This window comes from Galendromus occidentalis, unplaced genomic scaffold, assembly GCF_000255335.2.
Source record: "Galendromus occidentalis unplaced genomic scaffold, Mocc_1.1 scf7180000077484, whole genome shotgun sequence".
NCBI lineage: Eukaryota > Metazoa > Arthropoda > Arachnida > Mesostigmata > Phytoseiidae > Galendromus > Galendromus occidentalis.
Window position 1 is genome coordinate 907155 of NW_003805472.1, and position 14960 is coordinate 922114.

At 51.2% G+C, this 14960-nt stretch overlaps 4 protein-coding genes across 4 annotated transcripts; 2 read left to right on the forward strand and 2 right to left on the reverse strand.

Moving 5' to 3' along the window:
- Nucleotides 1-493: 493 nt before the first annotated feature.
- On the reverse strand, nt 494-2771 carry LOC100907858 (differentially expressed in FDCP 6 homolog). The gene is made up of 8 exons (XM_003745625.1): nt 2673-2771; nt 2412-2575; nt 2098-2287; nt 1628-1933; nt 1382-1540; nt 1133-1275; nt 841-1005; nt 494-686 (listed from the first exon to the last, which is right to left on the reverse strand). The coding sequence occupies exons 1-8, from the start codon at nt 2769-2771 to the stop codon at nt 494-496; spliced, it is 1419 nt and encodes a 472-aa protein (XP_003745673.1).
- A 2347-nt stretch (nt 2772-5118) lies between these two features.
- LysRS (Lysyl-tRNA synthetase) lies at nt 5119-7940 on the forward strand. The gene is made up of 3 exons (XM_003745469.2): nt 5119-5380; nt 6019-6347; nt 6447-7940. The coding sequence occupies exons 1-3, from the start codon at nt 5368-5370 to the stop codon at nt 7857-7859; spliced, it is 1755 nt and encodes a 584-aa protein (XP_003745517.1). The 5' UTR covers nt 5119-5367; the 3' UTR covers nt 7860-7940.
- Nucleotides 7941-9856: 1916 nt separating this feature from the next.
- Nucleotides 9857-11816, forward strand: LOC100901925 (interleukin-1 receptor-associated kinase 4). Its single transcript, XM_003745506.2, has 4 exons — nt 9857-10914; nt 11012-11196; nt 11289-11524; nt 11632-11816. Exons 1-4 carry the CDS (start codon nt 9857-9859, stop codon nt 11797-11799), a joined length of 1647 nt encoding a protein of 548 aa, XP_003745554.2. The 3' UTR covers nt 11800-11816.
- Nucleotides 11817-13495: 1679 nt separating this feature from the next.
- LOC114828343 (uncharacterized) lies at nt 13496-14707 on the reverse strand. The gene has a single exon (XM_029112101.1). It carries the CDS (start codon nt 14705-14707, stop codon nt 13496-13498), a length of 1212 nt encoding a protein of 403 aa, XP_028967934.1.
- Nucleotides 14708-14960: the final 253 nt, after the last annotated feature.

The following is a 14960-nucleotide window of genomic DNA, read 5'->3' on the forward strand; positions in this document are numbered from 1 at the left end:
GCATCATGCATACTGCTCTCCGAATTTATTATCCTTCATCATATATATGTCACCCATTGTCATCCGGATTTTCACATTCGTCTGAGAGGAGCGAAAATCGCCGGCAAACTGTCTTCAGGTACCAGAACCGGGCCTCCTTAAGATCCGCTGCCCGAATGACCTGAAGCGATCACTACTTTGCCAGAGAATCCCCAGGGTTAAAGCTCTCTCCATTGGTCAAGTCTCGCAGAATTCCTCGGAATCCCAGCAATGAGGAAGATTCTCGGACCCTCTGGAAATACGGCGCACTTTGGGCGGATGGCGGCAGAAATGGCAAGCGAACGAGAACTCCTCCGGAGCTGCACAGAGCACGCGAGAAGGGGAAGTCGTTTCACAAGCCGGAGAATAAGTTCGTCCTCTGACTCATGGAAACAGCTCCGGATGAAGCCCATTGATCTCGCGGCTCAGGTGTTTGCACAAGCCAAGAACCCTTCGCGATGCAGCATCCGAATCTTCATGCGTTGCCAGGTTCGCTCAGATTCGACCACGATTTCGCTCGGGAGAGTGGCGGCGCTCTCTGGGTCTGGGACCTGCTATGAGAAACGGTCTCACATTTGAGTCGTTTCAACTCCGACTTCGTCGCTTCAAGCTCTTGTTGGAGTTTTTCGATTTTGTCCCATTCCTCCAGCAGGAGTCGCGATTGCGCTCTGCAAACGGAAAACACGTACTTAGCCATCGACCTCGAGACCCCTCGAGCTCGACCACATCACGCGAAATTTTTCATGCCAAATCCCTTCAAGCATCTCCTGGCAGCATAGGATTGTGCACTCTGCGAAAGCGATGCTCCCGCAGGCGGCTTACCCGCGAACGATTTCTTCGTCGATTTTCGCTTTGGTTTCCTCTTCAACCCTGAGCTTCAAGAAAACGATTTCCTTCTCGAGCGAAGAAACTTCCTGCTTGACTCGTGAACGGACCGAGCTCTCCCATTCCTGTTCCCTTGCTCGCTCTTTCTGACGTTCCTCGCGCCTTCCGATAAATTGAAAAAATTGAATTGACCTTATAAACTGATACTCGAAGGCTCCCTCCGGCGCAGTTCTGTCGTAGAATCAATGCGCGGACCATCTGGCGGAAACCTCTCGACCGAAGCTCATACCTCTGTATTTTCCTTTGACTGGCGAGATAGCTCTGATATCTTCTCAGCGAGTGCGAATGAGCGATCGCACACTGAATGGCGCTTATCCACTGGAGCTTCGACTTGTAGCAAGGAGCACTGATTTCGATCAATTTCTTGTTCGCCTGCGAAAATGTTCGATTCCTCAGAAGCACCAACGATTGCTGCCGGGGTCCGGGGAATTTCGCGTCAGCGAGTTCGAGAGAAGTCTACGAATATAATGTTATATACCTCGTGAGACTCGGTTTGAATTAGAATTTTATGACCCCGACTGGATATCTGACTCGAGGTAGGCCAAAGAAGGATGTTCGAGATCGATTCAGTCGCCGCCGATGCGCAAGGGGCTGCGTTCTTCACAAACGAGGCAGACGTCAATTGAAATTCGCTCATCTGGGGGGAAATGAATGGAAAGATTACTCATGACCAGTCAGCCGTCAGATCCACATCGTCGAATTGCGAGTTCCAACCGGATCTCACCTTCTTGCCTCGATTGTTGTAGAATTGTAGAAAGTGCGGGCGAACTACCATCACGAAATCCCACCATAGGCCGAAAATACGGCGTTTGATGGGTCCTTTCTTAATTACGTCGCCGACGAACATGTCGAACAGCTCTGCAGCGGCTTCTGCCAGGCCCCTCAGATCTTGGCCACCCGCCAGATGACTTTCTAGGAACGTCAAGAGGTTTTCAAAACTCATTGGCTTCCGCAAGGGATCACCCTCTAGCGAGCTCGGATCCCATTCTTCTCCTAGAGCTACTGCGAACGAGCGGCAGAATCCGTCAGCCTACGGAGACGAGAATTTCTTATTGAGGGAAGCATCGGATTCGCTGTATAGCGTCCAGACCTCGTGACCGATGACGGTCTTTGAGCGAATTGAGGTGAACATTGGTCGGAATCTCCGTCTGTACCAAGCTCCGAGAAAAGTCGATTTGAGGTTTCGCACCGTACCTCGTCAGGAGACATCATTACATTCACTTCACCCGTCACTGGATCGGTCTGGAGGTCCGCGAGGAAACAGAAAACTCTGAAAATGTGATAGATCGCTTTTTCCGGAAGTACCTCGCGACCATCTGACCGCGAACCCATGACTTCCGGGGAAAATTCATGCCAGCAAGCCTCTTCAATGAGATCCCGACTCCTGGAAAGGGCAATCGGGTGAACATTTCCGTCTCCAAAGCCCGACTTCGTGGATATATCATCGAAGATGGGAGAATCCTGAGCCTGTATCTCGTTGAACGATTCTATGAACGATATTGTTCCACCTTTGGATGGATTTTATATCACAAGTTGCTTGGAAGGGCGCGAATAGTTCCCTCTCGAGAAAACACATCAGTTGACCGAAATGGATCGGAGGTGTCTGCTGGAGAGAAAGAGTGTGGGCCACCAAAGGTGCGCCAACAACCTGCCCGATACGGGAAATCAATCCCTGCAAGAGATATATTGAGAGTGAGAACGCCGAAGGTCAAAGCAGTCAGGCAAGGGAAGATCTGATCGCGCTTCATCTGGGACTTCCCTCAACCCACCGTCAAACTATTACGGGTGACACATCCCTTGAGAATTTGTTGATGATAATGATAAGCATGCCAGACCGCGTTCGTGACGTCGGAGCTCAAAGAAGTCATCTGAAACGAGGAGCGTGAAACTCTTGGAAACGCCTGAAGCTCTTTGCCCGAATTTCATTCCATGCGGAAGGTTTCAGGATCGATCGCCCGCGGTGGAGAGGTCGTGGAGTGGTTCTTTCTTAAGCACCTATAATTTCTGGTCGCTCTCTACTGCAAATTCCTGCACGCGCAACGGAGCGATGAACTCTCCCGATAGCGGAGCAGACCACGGATTCAGAGTGCGCCTCTGTATCTTGGTCAATTATTATCGAGATGGATGCCTCGAAAACAGAGATATTTTACGCTGCCCAATCCTCAAATGATCTGTTCCACAGCTCGACGGTAATCTCAGAGGATTTCGGATTTCGGACATGCAGCCAATGGATTTCGAGTGTTTCCGACGATGGAAGCCTGAGCAGCATGCTGGCTCCTTCGGAATCAGAATATCGTCAATGCGGGGATTGATCCCCCACTGGTGACAACCTGACGACATTCCCCGGTCTTCGGTAGGGCAGGGAATCGCCGGAAGTCGATCCTGGGCATGGTCAACCCTTCAAATCTGTTCCGATCGTTCTTGCGAGTCGTAAGTTGGCGCACTGTGATCCTTAGCCGGGCGAATCGCCCGCCGGCTCCTCAATCCAAAAATTACATCGGCGCTCCAAGTGTGAGATGAGAGCCCATATGAGACGAAGTAGAACGCCTCTCGTTTCGACGTCGATCCCCAGAGAAAACTCGATGGATAGCACGCATGAGAAGCTGAGCCCGTAGGGGAATTCGCTCTTGGAGAAGTACTTCAATCTTGCTCGGAGTGATATAGAACGCAAAATCAGTCAAACCTTGAAACGCTCAATCCGAGTTCACCGGCTGCTCGGCCGTAGACGGGGCCTCGGATACAGAATCCATTCTTCCATCAGAAGTGCATCTGAGCTCTTGTGAAAAGTCCCTCGTCGCGACGATCCCTATTCTCAATGCACGAGGGGATTCGAGTCGTCGGCGAGAGTTTCTGCTCGAAAAAAGTCATTCGATGCGTATGGACTATGGACCCCCGCGGTAACACTCACAACGGAATGACCAAATGTGGTCATGACAGCGCAGAGCGCTCCATCTGGCGTGCGGCTCGAAAGAAAACGTCCCATACCGTGTGGGAGTTGATTTGGTGAGAATTTTGGACCACTTCGCGCGCTGTGATCCCTTCGTCTTCTTCCCTCGGCAGCGAACGGAGCTGGCTTCTCTAAGCATCAGCACATCGACATGACGACTTGCTCAGTCTCAGTTGGGTTCTGCGTGTGCTAGGCCGCCCTCATACTGTAGCTTTCCGAAAACCCTTTCCGTTTCGCGGAGGAATCGGATTAGGGCAGCAATACCAGTTCTTCAGAATGTCGATGAATAAGGCCGGCTTCGTCCGCGCTTAATCTGAGGGTTCGCTCCCTGTCGTTGGGAGATTTTCCCCTTGACAGGATAAGTTTTCTGGTTCGCGAATTTCTCGCTGAACCTGCTCAAATTTTCTTCACGCTGCGATCTCTGTACTTGGTTGGAACGAAGGGAATGACGCAGAAAATTCTCCTCGCCGTGAGCAAGATCAAGAAGCTCGGAACGCACTCCGCGCCGTCGGACTTCTTCATCGCGAATGACCTATGAGGGTTCAGATGTCTACCATGTGCGGTATTGTTTCTGCATTCAGACGAGGCGGAGCTCCGTGAGTGACTTCATCATTGACGCGCGGAGAGCCTCGGGGCTGACCAGCGCATTGCGCGCGTCTCACGGAAGACACTTCGCCTCCAGGTTCGATCTCTCAATTGTTGAGAGGTTTCGCAAGACTGTTCGCCTCGGACTTCGGAGCATCGATCTGATCATTCGTCTCCGTATTGAAGAATGACAGTTCTTCCGTCAGGAGAGTACGCCTCGGGCCGTTTCCGCTCAGCAGATAAAATTCGAGAAACTTAGCCTGGATCTCTTCATGGGAATTATGATTTCCCAACCAATCCTACTCGGGCATAAATGGACCAGATTTAAGGGGCCGGAGTCCTTTGAATCGAATCCGATAATGTTCGTCTATAGTAGCGCGCGATGGCCGTCGGGGTCACGCGCGGAAGAGAGAGAACTTCTGTGCATCAAATTATGTAGTCGCCAGGAGGACGCTCTTCGAGGCCGGATTTACTCAATCCATTCATTCGTGACACCTTCCACAAGCGGGATGCTTTTTTCCAGTCAGACGGCTCGCTGCCCCGGTCACTGGTTCCGGAAACTGCTTCGGCTGATGCGGGAACCAACCTCTGAGAAGTGGCCTGGCCAGGCTGTTCGATTCGAAATTTCGCGCCAAGCCGAATAAGGCGCTCGAACGGCAACAGACTTCATTTCAGCGCGTTCTGTCCTCCGGTGGACAACAATCGCTGCATAGTCGGTGACATATTTCAGAACCTCAATTCGAATAGAGGCTTGTCCTGCGGGTTGGTCTCCTCAGCAATTCAAGACGTTTCGCTCGCTGATACTCCGTAGTCGTAGGTTACTTTCGGATACTATCACTGAGCAGTGTCGAAGAAACCGGGGTCCGCAGACGACGTGGAAATTACTCGATCGCACGTGGAGCTCGCAGCCTCCACTGGAAGCCGACGGCAAAATGAGCGGAGAAGGTAAATTCATCGCTAGTCGGACATTTTTATCCTTATCATTCATCACCGAGCGCGTCTCTGCTATAAGGCCACTAAGGGCGTACCTACTTGAGAGGCTCACTCAGTGTTTCGAATGTTACCATAGGGTTTATCTGCTCGCTAATCTCTTCAGAGTATTTCTTATGGAATGCACACCCAGTGCTTGCCCATGCTCTTCTCGAGAGTCCTAGACCGGAAATTCGGGGAAGAGAATGATGCCACTCCTGAGCCATCTCGACGGCTCTCGGGGCCTTGGTCTTGAATGCAGAGATGAATCAATTAGGAAGAGAGGAGTAAAGGAGCGCGGTCAATACCTACATATACCTATCCTATCATGCACGTCGGCTCCCAGATCAGCATCAGGGTGGCCCATCGAGCCCGATGGAACGTCCATTGCGACGAAGCAGAATTCGAGAGCTTAGTTGAGATTTATTGACTACCGGCGGATTTTTCGGTCAGAAGGGGATTTTTTCTGGGATCTTCACGGTTCAGATCATCCCCTTATCTTCTACGGATACTCCGCGAGAGTTCGAAACGCGACGACTCCTCGACCGCGAGTTCGAGGGCAGCTTTGAATCTCTGTGGGGCGAGAAACTGATGTATTCTTTTGATCATTTCAGATAAACTTTCGAAGAACGAATTGAAACGAAGACTCAAAGCAGAGCAAAAGGAGAAGGAGCGTCTCCAGAAGCAGGAAGCAGCAGCAGCAGCAGCGGCGGCGGCGGCCGCTGCCTCCGATGGCCGACCGAGGGACGTTCGGCCGAAAGTCCCCAAGGATACACCTCAGGTCAACGAGGAGGAATTAGACGCCAACGAGTACTTCAAAATCCGATCAGCAGCCGTAGCTCAACTCAAAGAACAGGGAGATCACCCCTATCCGCACAAGTTCCATGTCTCAATGTCGTTGGAAACTTTCATCCACGACTTCCAGCATCTGGACCCTGGGCAGGTTTGTTTCAGACAGATCAGATGATTAGGCGCTTCGAATCAGTTTTGGAGCTCTCCGAGTTTTCTATGAAAACGAATCATTTTTATCTCTGTCCCGTAGGTCTTGGAAGCCCACAAGGTCTCGGTGGCTGGTCGGTGCCATGCCAAAAGGGAGTCGGGCCAGAAGTTGATCTTCTACGATCTCCGCGGCGAAGGAGTGAAGATTCAAGTGATGGCAAACTTATCGTATTACGAGAGTGAGGAAGCTTTCTTCAAAATCAACGACAAGCTCCGCCGCGGTGATATCATCGGTGCATACGGTTATCCGGGCAAGACCAAAAAAGGTGAACTGTCGATTGTTCCGATCCGGATGGAGTTGTTGTCGCCGTGTCTGCACATGTTGCCCCACCTCCATTTCGGTCTCAAGAACCAGGAAACTCGGTACCGCCAACGATACCTGGACATTATTCTCAACGACAGTACGAGACAAAAATTCGTCACTCGTGCGAAGGTCATCAGGTTCGTCCGCGAATTCCTCGACGGCATGGGCTTTCTGGAAGTGGAGACACCGATGATGAACATGATCCCGGGAGGAGCGACTGCGAAACCCTTCCTCACATATCACAACGACCTCAAGCTGGATCTGTACATGAGAATCGCACCGGAACTGTACCTCAAACAGCTGATCGTCGGAGGTCTCGAGCGGGTCTACGAAATCGGCCGCCAGTTCCGAAACGAAGGCATCGACCTAACCCACAATCCTGAGTTCACGACTTGCGAGTTCTATCTCGCGTACGCGGACTACAACGACCTCATGGAGATCACAGAGCAGATGATTTCGCAGATGGTCAAGAGGATCAAAGGCACATATATAGTGGAATATAGGCAGGCAGACGGGACCGAGCTTCAGATCGACTTCACTCCTCCATTCAAGCGCCTCAATCTAATGACGGAGCTTGCTAAAGAGATGGGTGAAACCCTGCCGCCACCCCAAGAACTCGGGACGCCTGAAGCCAATAAAGCTCTCTCCGATCTCTGCCTGAAACATCAAGTTGAATGCGGAGCTCCGCGGACCACCGCGAGGCTTCTCGACAAGCTCGTCGGCAAATACCTCGAGGAGAAATGCATCAACCCGACCTTCATTACAGATCATCCGAGCATCATGAGTCCCTTGTCAAAATGGCACAGGACGGTCAGAGGTCTCACGGAACGTTTTGAACTGTTCGTTGCGACCAAAGAGGTCGTCAATGCTTATACCGAGTTGAACGATCCTGTGGTCCAGCGAGAACGCTTTGAGCAACAGGCGAAGAGCAAAGCCGCGGGCGATGATGAAGCCATGTTCCTCGATGAGAATTTCTGCACTGCGCTCGAATACGGTCTTCCACCGACGGGTGGTTTCGGTTTGGGAATCGATCGCTTGGTAATGTTCTTGACGAATTCGAATAATATAAAGGAAGTGCTGCTCTTCCCAGCAATGAAACCCGAGGAAAAAATTCCCGCCGGAGACCAGCAACCGCCCCTACCACCGATTTAGGACCTTGGCGCGACCAGCTTTATTTTCTTGTCCGCTATAAATAAATAGCTCTCGGCTACTCGCTGGGGCTCTGAACGAAAAACACGGGTGATCTCTTAATCGTTGGTAAAAGTCGGGGAACTGAGAAAGGCAGTCTCGGACGTTTGAACCGCGGCCTCTTACGGCCACGACATGTCTTGGACCCTCACGGCAGCTGAAAAAAATCCGCTGGAATGTTCGTTGGGTTCGCCGAGGGGGATTTACAGGCAGGGAAGAAATCGCGAGGGAAGTGAGATTCTCCTTCAGGACAGAAATTCCTCGGATGGAAGATATTTTGCCTCACGTGATTATGAGCCCACATCGAAGGAAGGTCGGAAAATGCTCGTGTTGCTCTCAGGCTTCCCCTCATCCATAGAGCTTCCCGCGCAGCACAAAAGCAACTCGTCGGCAGACTATCTCCCGAAGCGGTCCCGGAACCTTCATCGCACTCCACGAACCCGCTGGGGAATCGCTCGACTCCGCAAGGCGTGAGGTCCCTCTCGACTCTAGCTGAGTCGGTGAACAGCCGAATTATCCTTCATTATTCAGCCCCCTGGAAGTACGGCATGCGTCGACGAGACGGCGAGCTCGTCCGTTCGACTTTTGGCGCCACGTCTGTTCGTCCTGCGCATGCGCGGACAAGTTCTTGGTATTCGTGAGGATTGTGCCAATCGAATGTTTGCCTGATAGATTGTCATTTGTCATGTGTTATGTAGTAGCGCTGAGAGGAAACTGATTCAGTCAGCGAGAAAGGGCTTGGCGATGTATATTCCTTAAGGGTGTCGTCCCACTCGGGATATCAGGTACGTTCGAATCCACCTGTTGACGATAAGTTATTTCGATGAGTAAGGAGCTCCACTGTTTTCGCCTCCTGCTCTTGATTCTCTTGATAAGGGATCACATCGTCGCTCGGAGACTCGGAGATCCTGTTCCTTTCGGAAAGAGAATCCGAATTCGGGTGCATGTGGCTCCCCGAAAGAGTTTCTCAGATTATATCCTCGCCAATGACTACGGTGGAGCGATGGGAAAGTCCGAAGTTACGGCACCACTGCTTCATCTTCGACGATGGCTCTGTCCGAGGTTCCACCAGTCCCTCTTCTCGTTAGAGCCGGGGTTCACAATCTACTCGATGAACGACTAGGGTTGCGATAGGTCGCTGCTAGATCTGAGCGTCTCATGCACCGCATTCTGTTCCATCAGGAGTTTCTTGTTGATATCTCGAGCGTATCAAGTTTCTCATCGGTCATTCATACGATCATCGCCGGGCTTTCGAGTGCATCGGGGCCTTAGGAACCGAACCCGTTGCACAAGGGTATCCATAAAGGGGGTTCACTGCGCAAATGTTGCAGGAGTTCGGGAACTCCGCCTGCCGACAGTAAGATTCTGGCGGAGGTCTCGATCATCCCCCCGAACTCATATCGGGTACTGCGAAATTAGGCGGCGCCAGAGGAGACGCACAGGCTCTCCTCCAAAGATTGAACCGCACTCGCGGAGCATTTTAGCGCAGGAGCTCGCACTCTTTCGCGGAAAATGCAGCTGATAATCACAAAGAATTTGAGAATCGTCAACAGTCTCAAGAAGCTCCCTCGGGCGAGCGTGGCATCGATGAGACTTCACGGTGTGCTGGGAATTTCTTGTCTTCGGAGTCCGCTCTGGAAGTCTCGTTTGGGGTCGAGATAATGTTCCTGATCTAAGGATCCATCAGAACTCTTCAGTCAGGAGTCGAATGACCTATCTGGTTTGGGTTGGTGATGGGGCGACGGGTTGGATTTGACGCACCCTTCGAAAGAGTTTCAGATCCATATGGCCGCTTGTATGGAGGAGCATATTTTCGATTTTCAAGCATGACCCACTAAGATGTGCAAGACATCGCTATACCCATGAATATTTCCTCAGTCGATCGTGGTCTCCCTCTCCAGGTTCGGTGTCCTATAGGAGAAAGCTCAAAGCCCAGAGAAGCAATCCCGGGAGCCTCCGCCATGAGTTTCTTGAAAAAACATTTCCGTCGGAAAAAGCACTCGACCGGCACCACCCAATCATCGGGCCCGATTATATCCGGCTCCGACTCGTACATCGAGGATTTTCCCGTGGTAAGTTCGATGCGAGATGAGACTACTCGCTCGAACAACAACTCCTCATCGCTGATCAAGAAAGTCATCAGGGCGTCACCGAAACCGCAAACGGCAGCGCCCGGTCAGCTGTCGACTCTGAAACTGAGTCCGATTTCTCGGTCTCAGCCTCCGAATCAAGTTTCGATAAGCATTCTCAGATCAAGACTCGGAGAACTGAGTGGCTCGGTGGACCCAGCATCGTCCGTGAGAAGCCTCTCAGGAAGCGTGAAAACCGTGGCGCCCGAGCGAAACAGCTTCGGGAACGAGTTGCGTCACCTCGACCTGAAGATTAGAAGCAGCATCACAAACGAATTAGACGCCAACAACGCATGGGAAGCTCTCGCAGGACGACTTAGACATCCGGACCGGCCATCCGACCTCCTACTCACGGACATCCAGCTCCTCAACGACGAGAAAAAAGTGAAGAGCCCGTCCGAGGAAATACTCAAAACCTGGTCCACAACCGGGCGGAACCGACCCCGGATCCAGGACCTCTACGATGTATTGGTGGATATCAAACAGCTCAAGATCGCTCAACGACTCATGAGAGAGGTCACGGGAACGTCGATCTCCTTTGATTTTGCTACGGAATCGGGACAGGTCCTCATGGGATCTGAGGTCAGCACAGCTAATTTCCTTAATGTGCCGGCCTGTCTCTCGAATGTGTATCAAATATGTTTCAACGACATGGACACCGCCACCGACCATTTCTCGCACACGAGCACAGCTAAAATCGGCGAAGGCAATTTCGGTGTCGTCTACAAAGTTAGAATCGACGGCGAGGACATGGCAGTGAAATTTTCCAAACAGGATATCAAGCAGATAGCCAATGAAATCGAAATGTTGAACACGTTCGATCATCCGAATGTACTCTCTCTCTACGGAATCGCTCTCGGAGAAGGTGAATCGTTCTGCTTGATCACGAGGTAGGTTCGAGATCCTGGGACACTCGCGGAGGATCCGTCGCTGAAATGAGAATCCGACCCCTAACGTGCTACCATTGACGTCGTCGCGCCTTTGCAGATACATGCGAAACGGTAGCCTCCAGGAGCTGTTGTTGAAGCAGCCGCCCGTGGAATGGCCGCTAAGGTTCCGAATCCTGAGGGACGTCGCAGCCGGCTTGGAATACGTCCACTCCTTCAACGTCGAGCACAGGGATGTCAAGCCGGCGAACATCCTCCTCGACGAAAACATGAACGCTGTGCTGGGTGAGTTCGTCTTCGATATCGTCATACCGTGATCCGGAAACCCATGGCAATCGCGATGATCTCCTCTCTGACTTTGGTTCCACGATTTACAGCTGATTTCGGAACGGCCCGCAAGAAGTTCACCGACAGTACGGAAGTGACACAACATTACGCGGGATCGTTGGATTATATGGCGCCCGAAGTCAGGAACGGTATCGTGGACTTGGCATCGGATGTATTTTCTTTCGGAGTGGTGGCTCTGGAAATTTTCACCGGTCTCCGTGTTTACGACTCTTCGCGTGAAGGGGAACATATCCGAGACCACGTGAAGGGGAAAAGCTCAGAAGAGGTGAATTTTTCGAGGCGAGCGGCAGGATATTTTCACAAGAAACTGAACGGTTCGGCATAAATGAATTATAGGGAGGAGAAACGTAAAACTTGGATGAATCATTTCAGGTTTGTGACTCTCGCATCGTTCGTCTTTCGGAGAGCGTCCGGGAAGACTGCTTCCGAGACATTATATCATGTGTACAGAAGAAGAGGGCGTTTCGACCGAATATGAGCTATGTCCACAAACAGTTCGAACTCTTCCTCGAATGTGTTTGCGACAAGGAGACTGAGTGAGAGGGTCGAGAGGAACTCCGAGTTATCCTGAGACCGAGGATGCAACGATGCTCGCTGCGGAGCGGAGCTCTTGCATCCCGTAATTTCTACCCAGGAACACTAGGAATTTCTGTAAGAAGGGCAACCTCTATTCGACGGGATTTTCCGGACGAGCGCTGCGCCGCCAGTGTATAGCGAGGACGATGGAAGAATCGAGAGAAGTCGCTGCAGGCCGGAACGAGCCCTCCTGTGAATCAGCCGATTTTTTTCAGTTGTTCCATCGTACACAGAATAGATTCGATACCTGGTGATGAGAGGGCAGCCATTATTGGGAGGGTGCCCCCAGGGGGTCGGGCTGAGAGGCAATCGAGAAAGGGGTGTGCTCGCCCTCATATGCATAATTATCAGGAATACGGTGATCATGCAGAAGTAGTGAATCTGCTCTTCGTGGACTTCGGAGCCTGGGGGTAGGGATCGTGGCCCGCGGGCCAATTGTGTCCCGTGTGGTCTCTTCGTGTGGCCCGCGAGCGTCTCCCCAGATACTCCGCTGCTTAGTCAACCCTGAGGGCCCTGCGAGTGCCAAAGCGCGAGGCTCCCTTCGTCCGGTCCAGGAGAGAAAGTTCAAAGGGGCTTCAAGTATCTGAGGAGCTCCGGTGTCGAGGACAGAAGATCATGTTGTCTTTTCTCAAGTCTTGCTTTCCTCGCTCCGGTGTGCATATCAACACCTCGATACGAAGAAAAGGCCCGTGAGCTCCTCTGGGGCTCACATGTGGCCTGTCCAAGTCTTTCTCCATGTTCCGAGCTGGGATGTTTAGCAGAAACGTATAGGTACGACCAGGCAACGTTCCGGGCGATCGTCAGCGGGCTGCGCCCGAGAATTTGCTCCGGGATTGAAAATGTTAATCACGCAGATCTTGACCGTGCAGATGCACCAATGAGTGCCTAATTCGAATGTAAAAACCGGATACACTTGCGATAGAATAGCTCATCAGTGGTGGATCATTCATTCTTCCTATCTTCAGGCGCTCGCGTCCGGGATCGCAATTTGCCGGTCGTTATTGTAAAGACGACGAACGACCTGGCGATTAAACCATGCTTCTGAACGTCATATATCCATCATTGCACTCAGTGAATACTCTCTGACAGCTCCGCGCCACCCGTTGGAAGCTCTCTGATCTAATTTAGGTCTCTAGGTATCTCTCGGATCTGATGAAGATTTATTGTGGAGAGCATGGCTGCCGATGGCCCGGTCCAGAGAGCGGTTTGTGTATAGCATGCAGATTTGCCGCCTTCCCCACCTTCTCTCGATCATGAAATGGCTCTCCCGAGTCCGGGAGCCATCTCCTCCCGGAGGAGACCATAGATGGTTCCCGAAAGTCAAGAACCCGGCGTCAGTGGCTTCGAAGTCGAAAATCGATGTATTGGTCAAGTGAACACCCTCAGTGAGCCGTGAACTTCAGTTCTCGCGGGCGACGTGACTCTCCAAGATAGGGCTCGAGGGCGGCAACGCTTTGATGTTCGTTTCCTCCTCCCGACGCGACGACTTTCTCCTGAATTGCTCATCAACGGGAATCGAAAGTTCGACACCGATATATTAATGTACTAGCGGAGCCCGTCGCCGCTTCGCGGCTGTGTTCCTCTTTTTGGATTGCGTAGCACGGAAAACGTTCCCGTTTCAAAGTTGTTCATTTAAGTGCTCTCATTCATAGAAACTGATTTATTCGAATGCTTCTCGCTCTCGAAGAATTTTCAATGACACCGCATCCGTGCTTATCGCATCCCGTAAATGTATGTATTGCTCAGCTCGCAATTTGGTTTGATTCAATCGGATGTATAGGAGACGTTCTGTCTCAATCTTTGCATACATATCCACAACGTACTGATGAAATCGTTGTCGACATCTCAAGATATGATTGTCCGAATCGTCTCTCATCATCAATCGATACGAATAATAGTTCATTGCGCTGACTTTTTTGTCGGTCTCAATGTCTGAAAATGGCTCCCTCATACGAATATTAAAATGATAGCCATCCTCCCCTTGCCAGAAAAGGATCGGATACTGCAAAGCATCGTATGATCGATGAGTCTCACTCAGACGTTTCAAGACGCCGCTTTTCCTATGTAATACAATATCCCGCGAATCGAAATTTTCCCCCACAATGACAATGGCTTCTTCGTCAATCGAAGGTGCATTGTATCGACCTCTGTGCTCGCCGACAGGAACTTTGTCGGCTTTGATGCCAATCACGTACTCATCTGTCGGCATAAGTTCAAGAGCGGTCCTGAAAAGTCTGACTAAAGAATTATGCTGATCGAACAATATTTGAAGAGCAGCAATTATCTCTCGGTGAGTTTGCGAGTCTATGCGACATCGCTGCTCAATTTGATCCTCTGAGTTCCCCATGAAGTAAATTTGGAGGAACTTATGGTCAGACTCGGGAAGCGGGAGGAGTGATCCTGCCAGATGGTAAGTCTGCCCCTGCACCTTGAAGGTTGGCATGAAATTACCGTGAGAAATCTCTGTCGCCCCGAATGACGTCATTTGGAAGCATGAGTTGTATCTCCGAATGTTGGCCAAGAAATGTTTCGCTTGAGTTGTTTCGCCCAAGAGCCTTGATGCTAAAGGTTCGGGTGGTGGAGATAATTCCGGCAGTTTAACTCGACCGCCAGAGCACATTCCAGGGGGTTCAGCTTTGAATTTGATCGCACGACAATGAGCACAAATCTTATCCATGGCTCCAATAACGGCGCATGGATGAGAGCTATAATCGAAGTCAGGAGAATAGTCAAATGCGGCACACTTCAAATCAACATTAAAATTTAGCTGATAACGCCGATTACGCTCGCGACGGGCGTGTAAACGCTCAACTCTCTGATCATCAGTCTCGCTAGCAAGGTTTTGGGTATGACAATCCCTATCAGCTCGCATTCGAGAGATACGTTGCTCATCAGACTCCTCAGCCCGTCTTTGCGAAACGCGAGCAAGACTGGCTGACAACCTCGATTGGCGTTGTGAAGTGGTCTCGAACGATCGGACTTCGGCGATATAGGTCCGATTTTGTTCCAATCGAGCTCGGTTTTCCGAATCTGTCTCCAGAATCCTCCTAGTTCGTTTCTGCTGAGCTTGATGGGTCGTACGACCGAGTGCCGAACGTTTAGGTGGCATCACTTCGCATGCATAT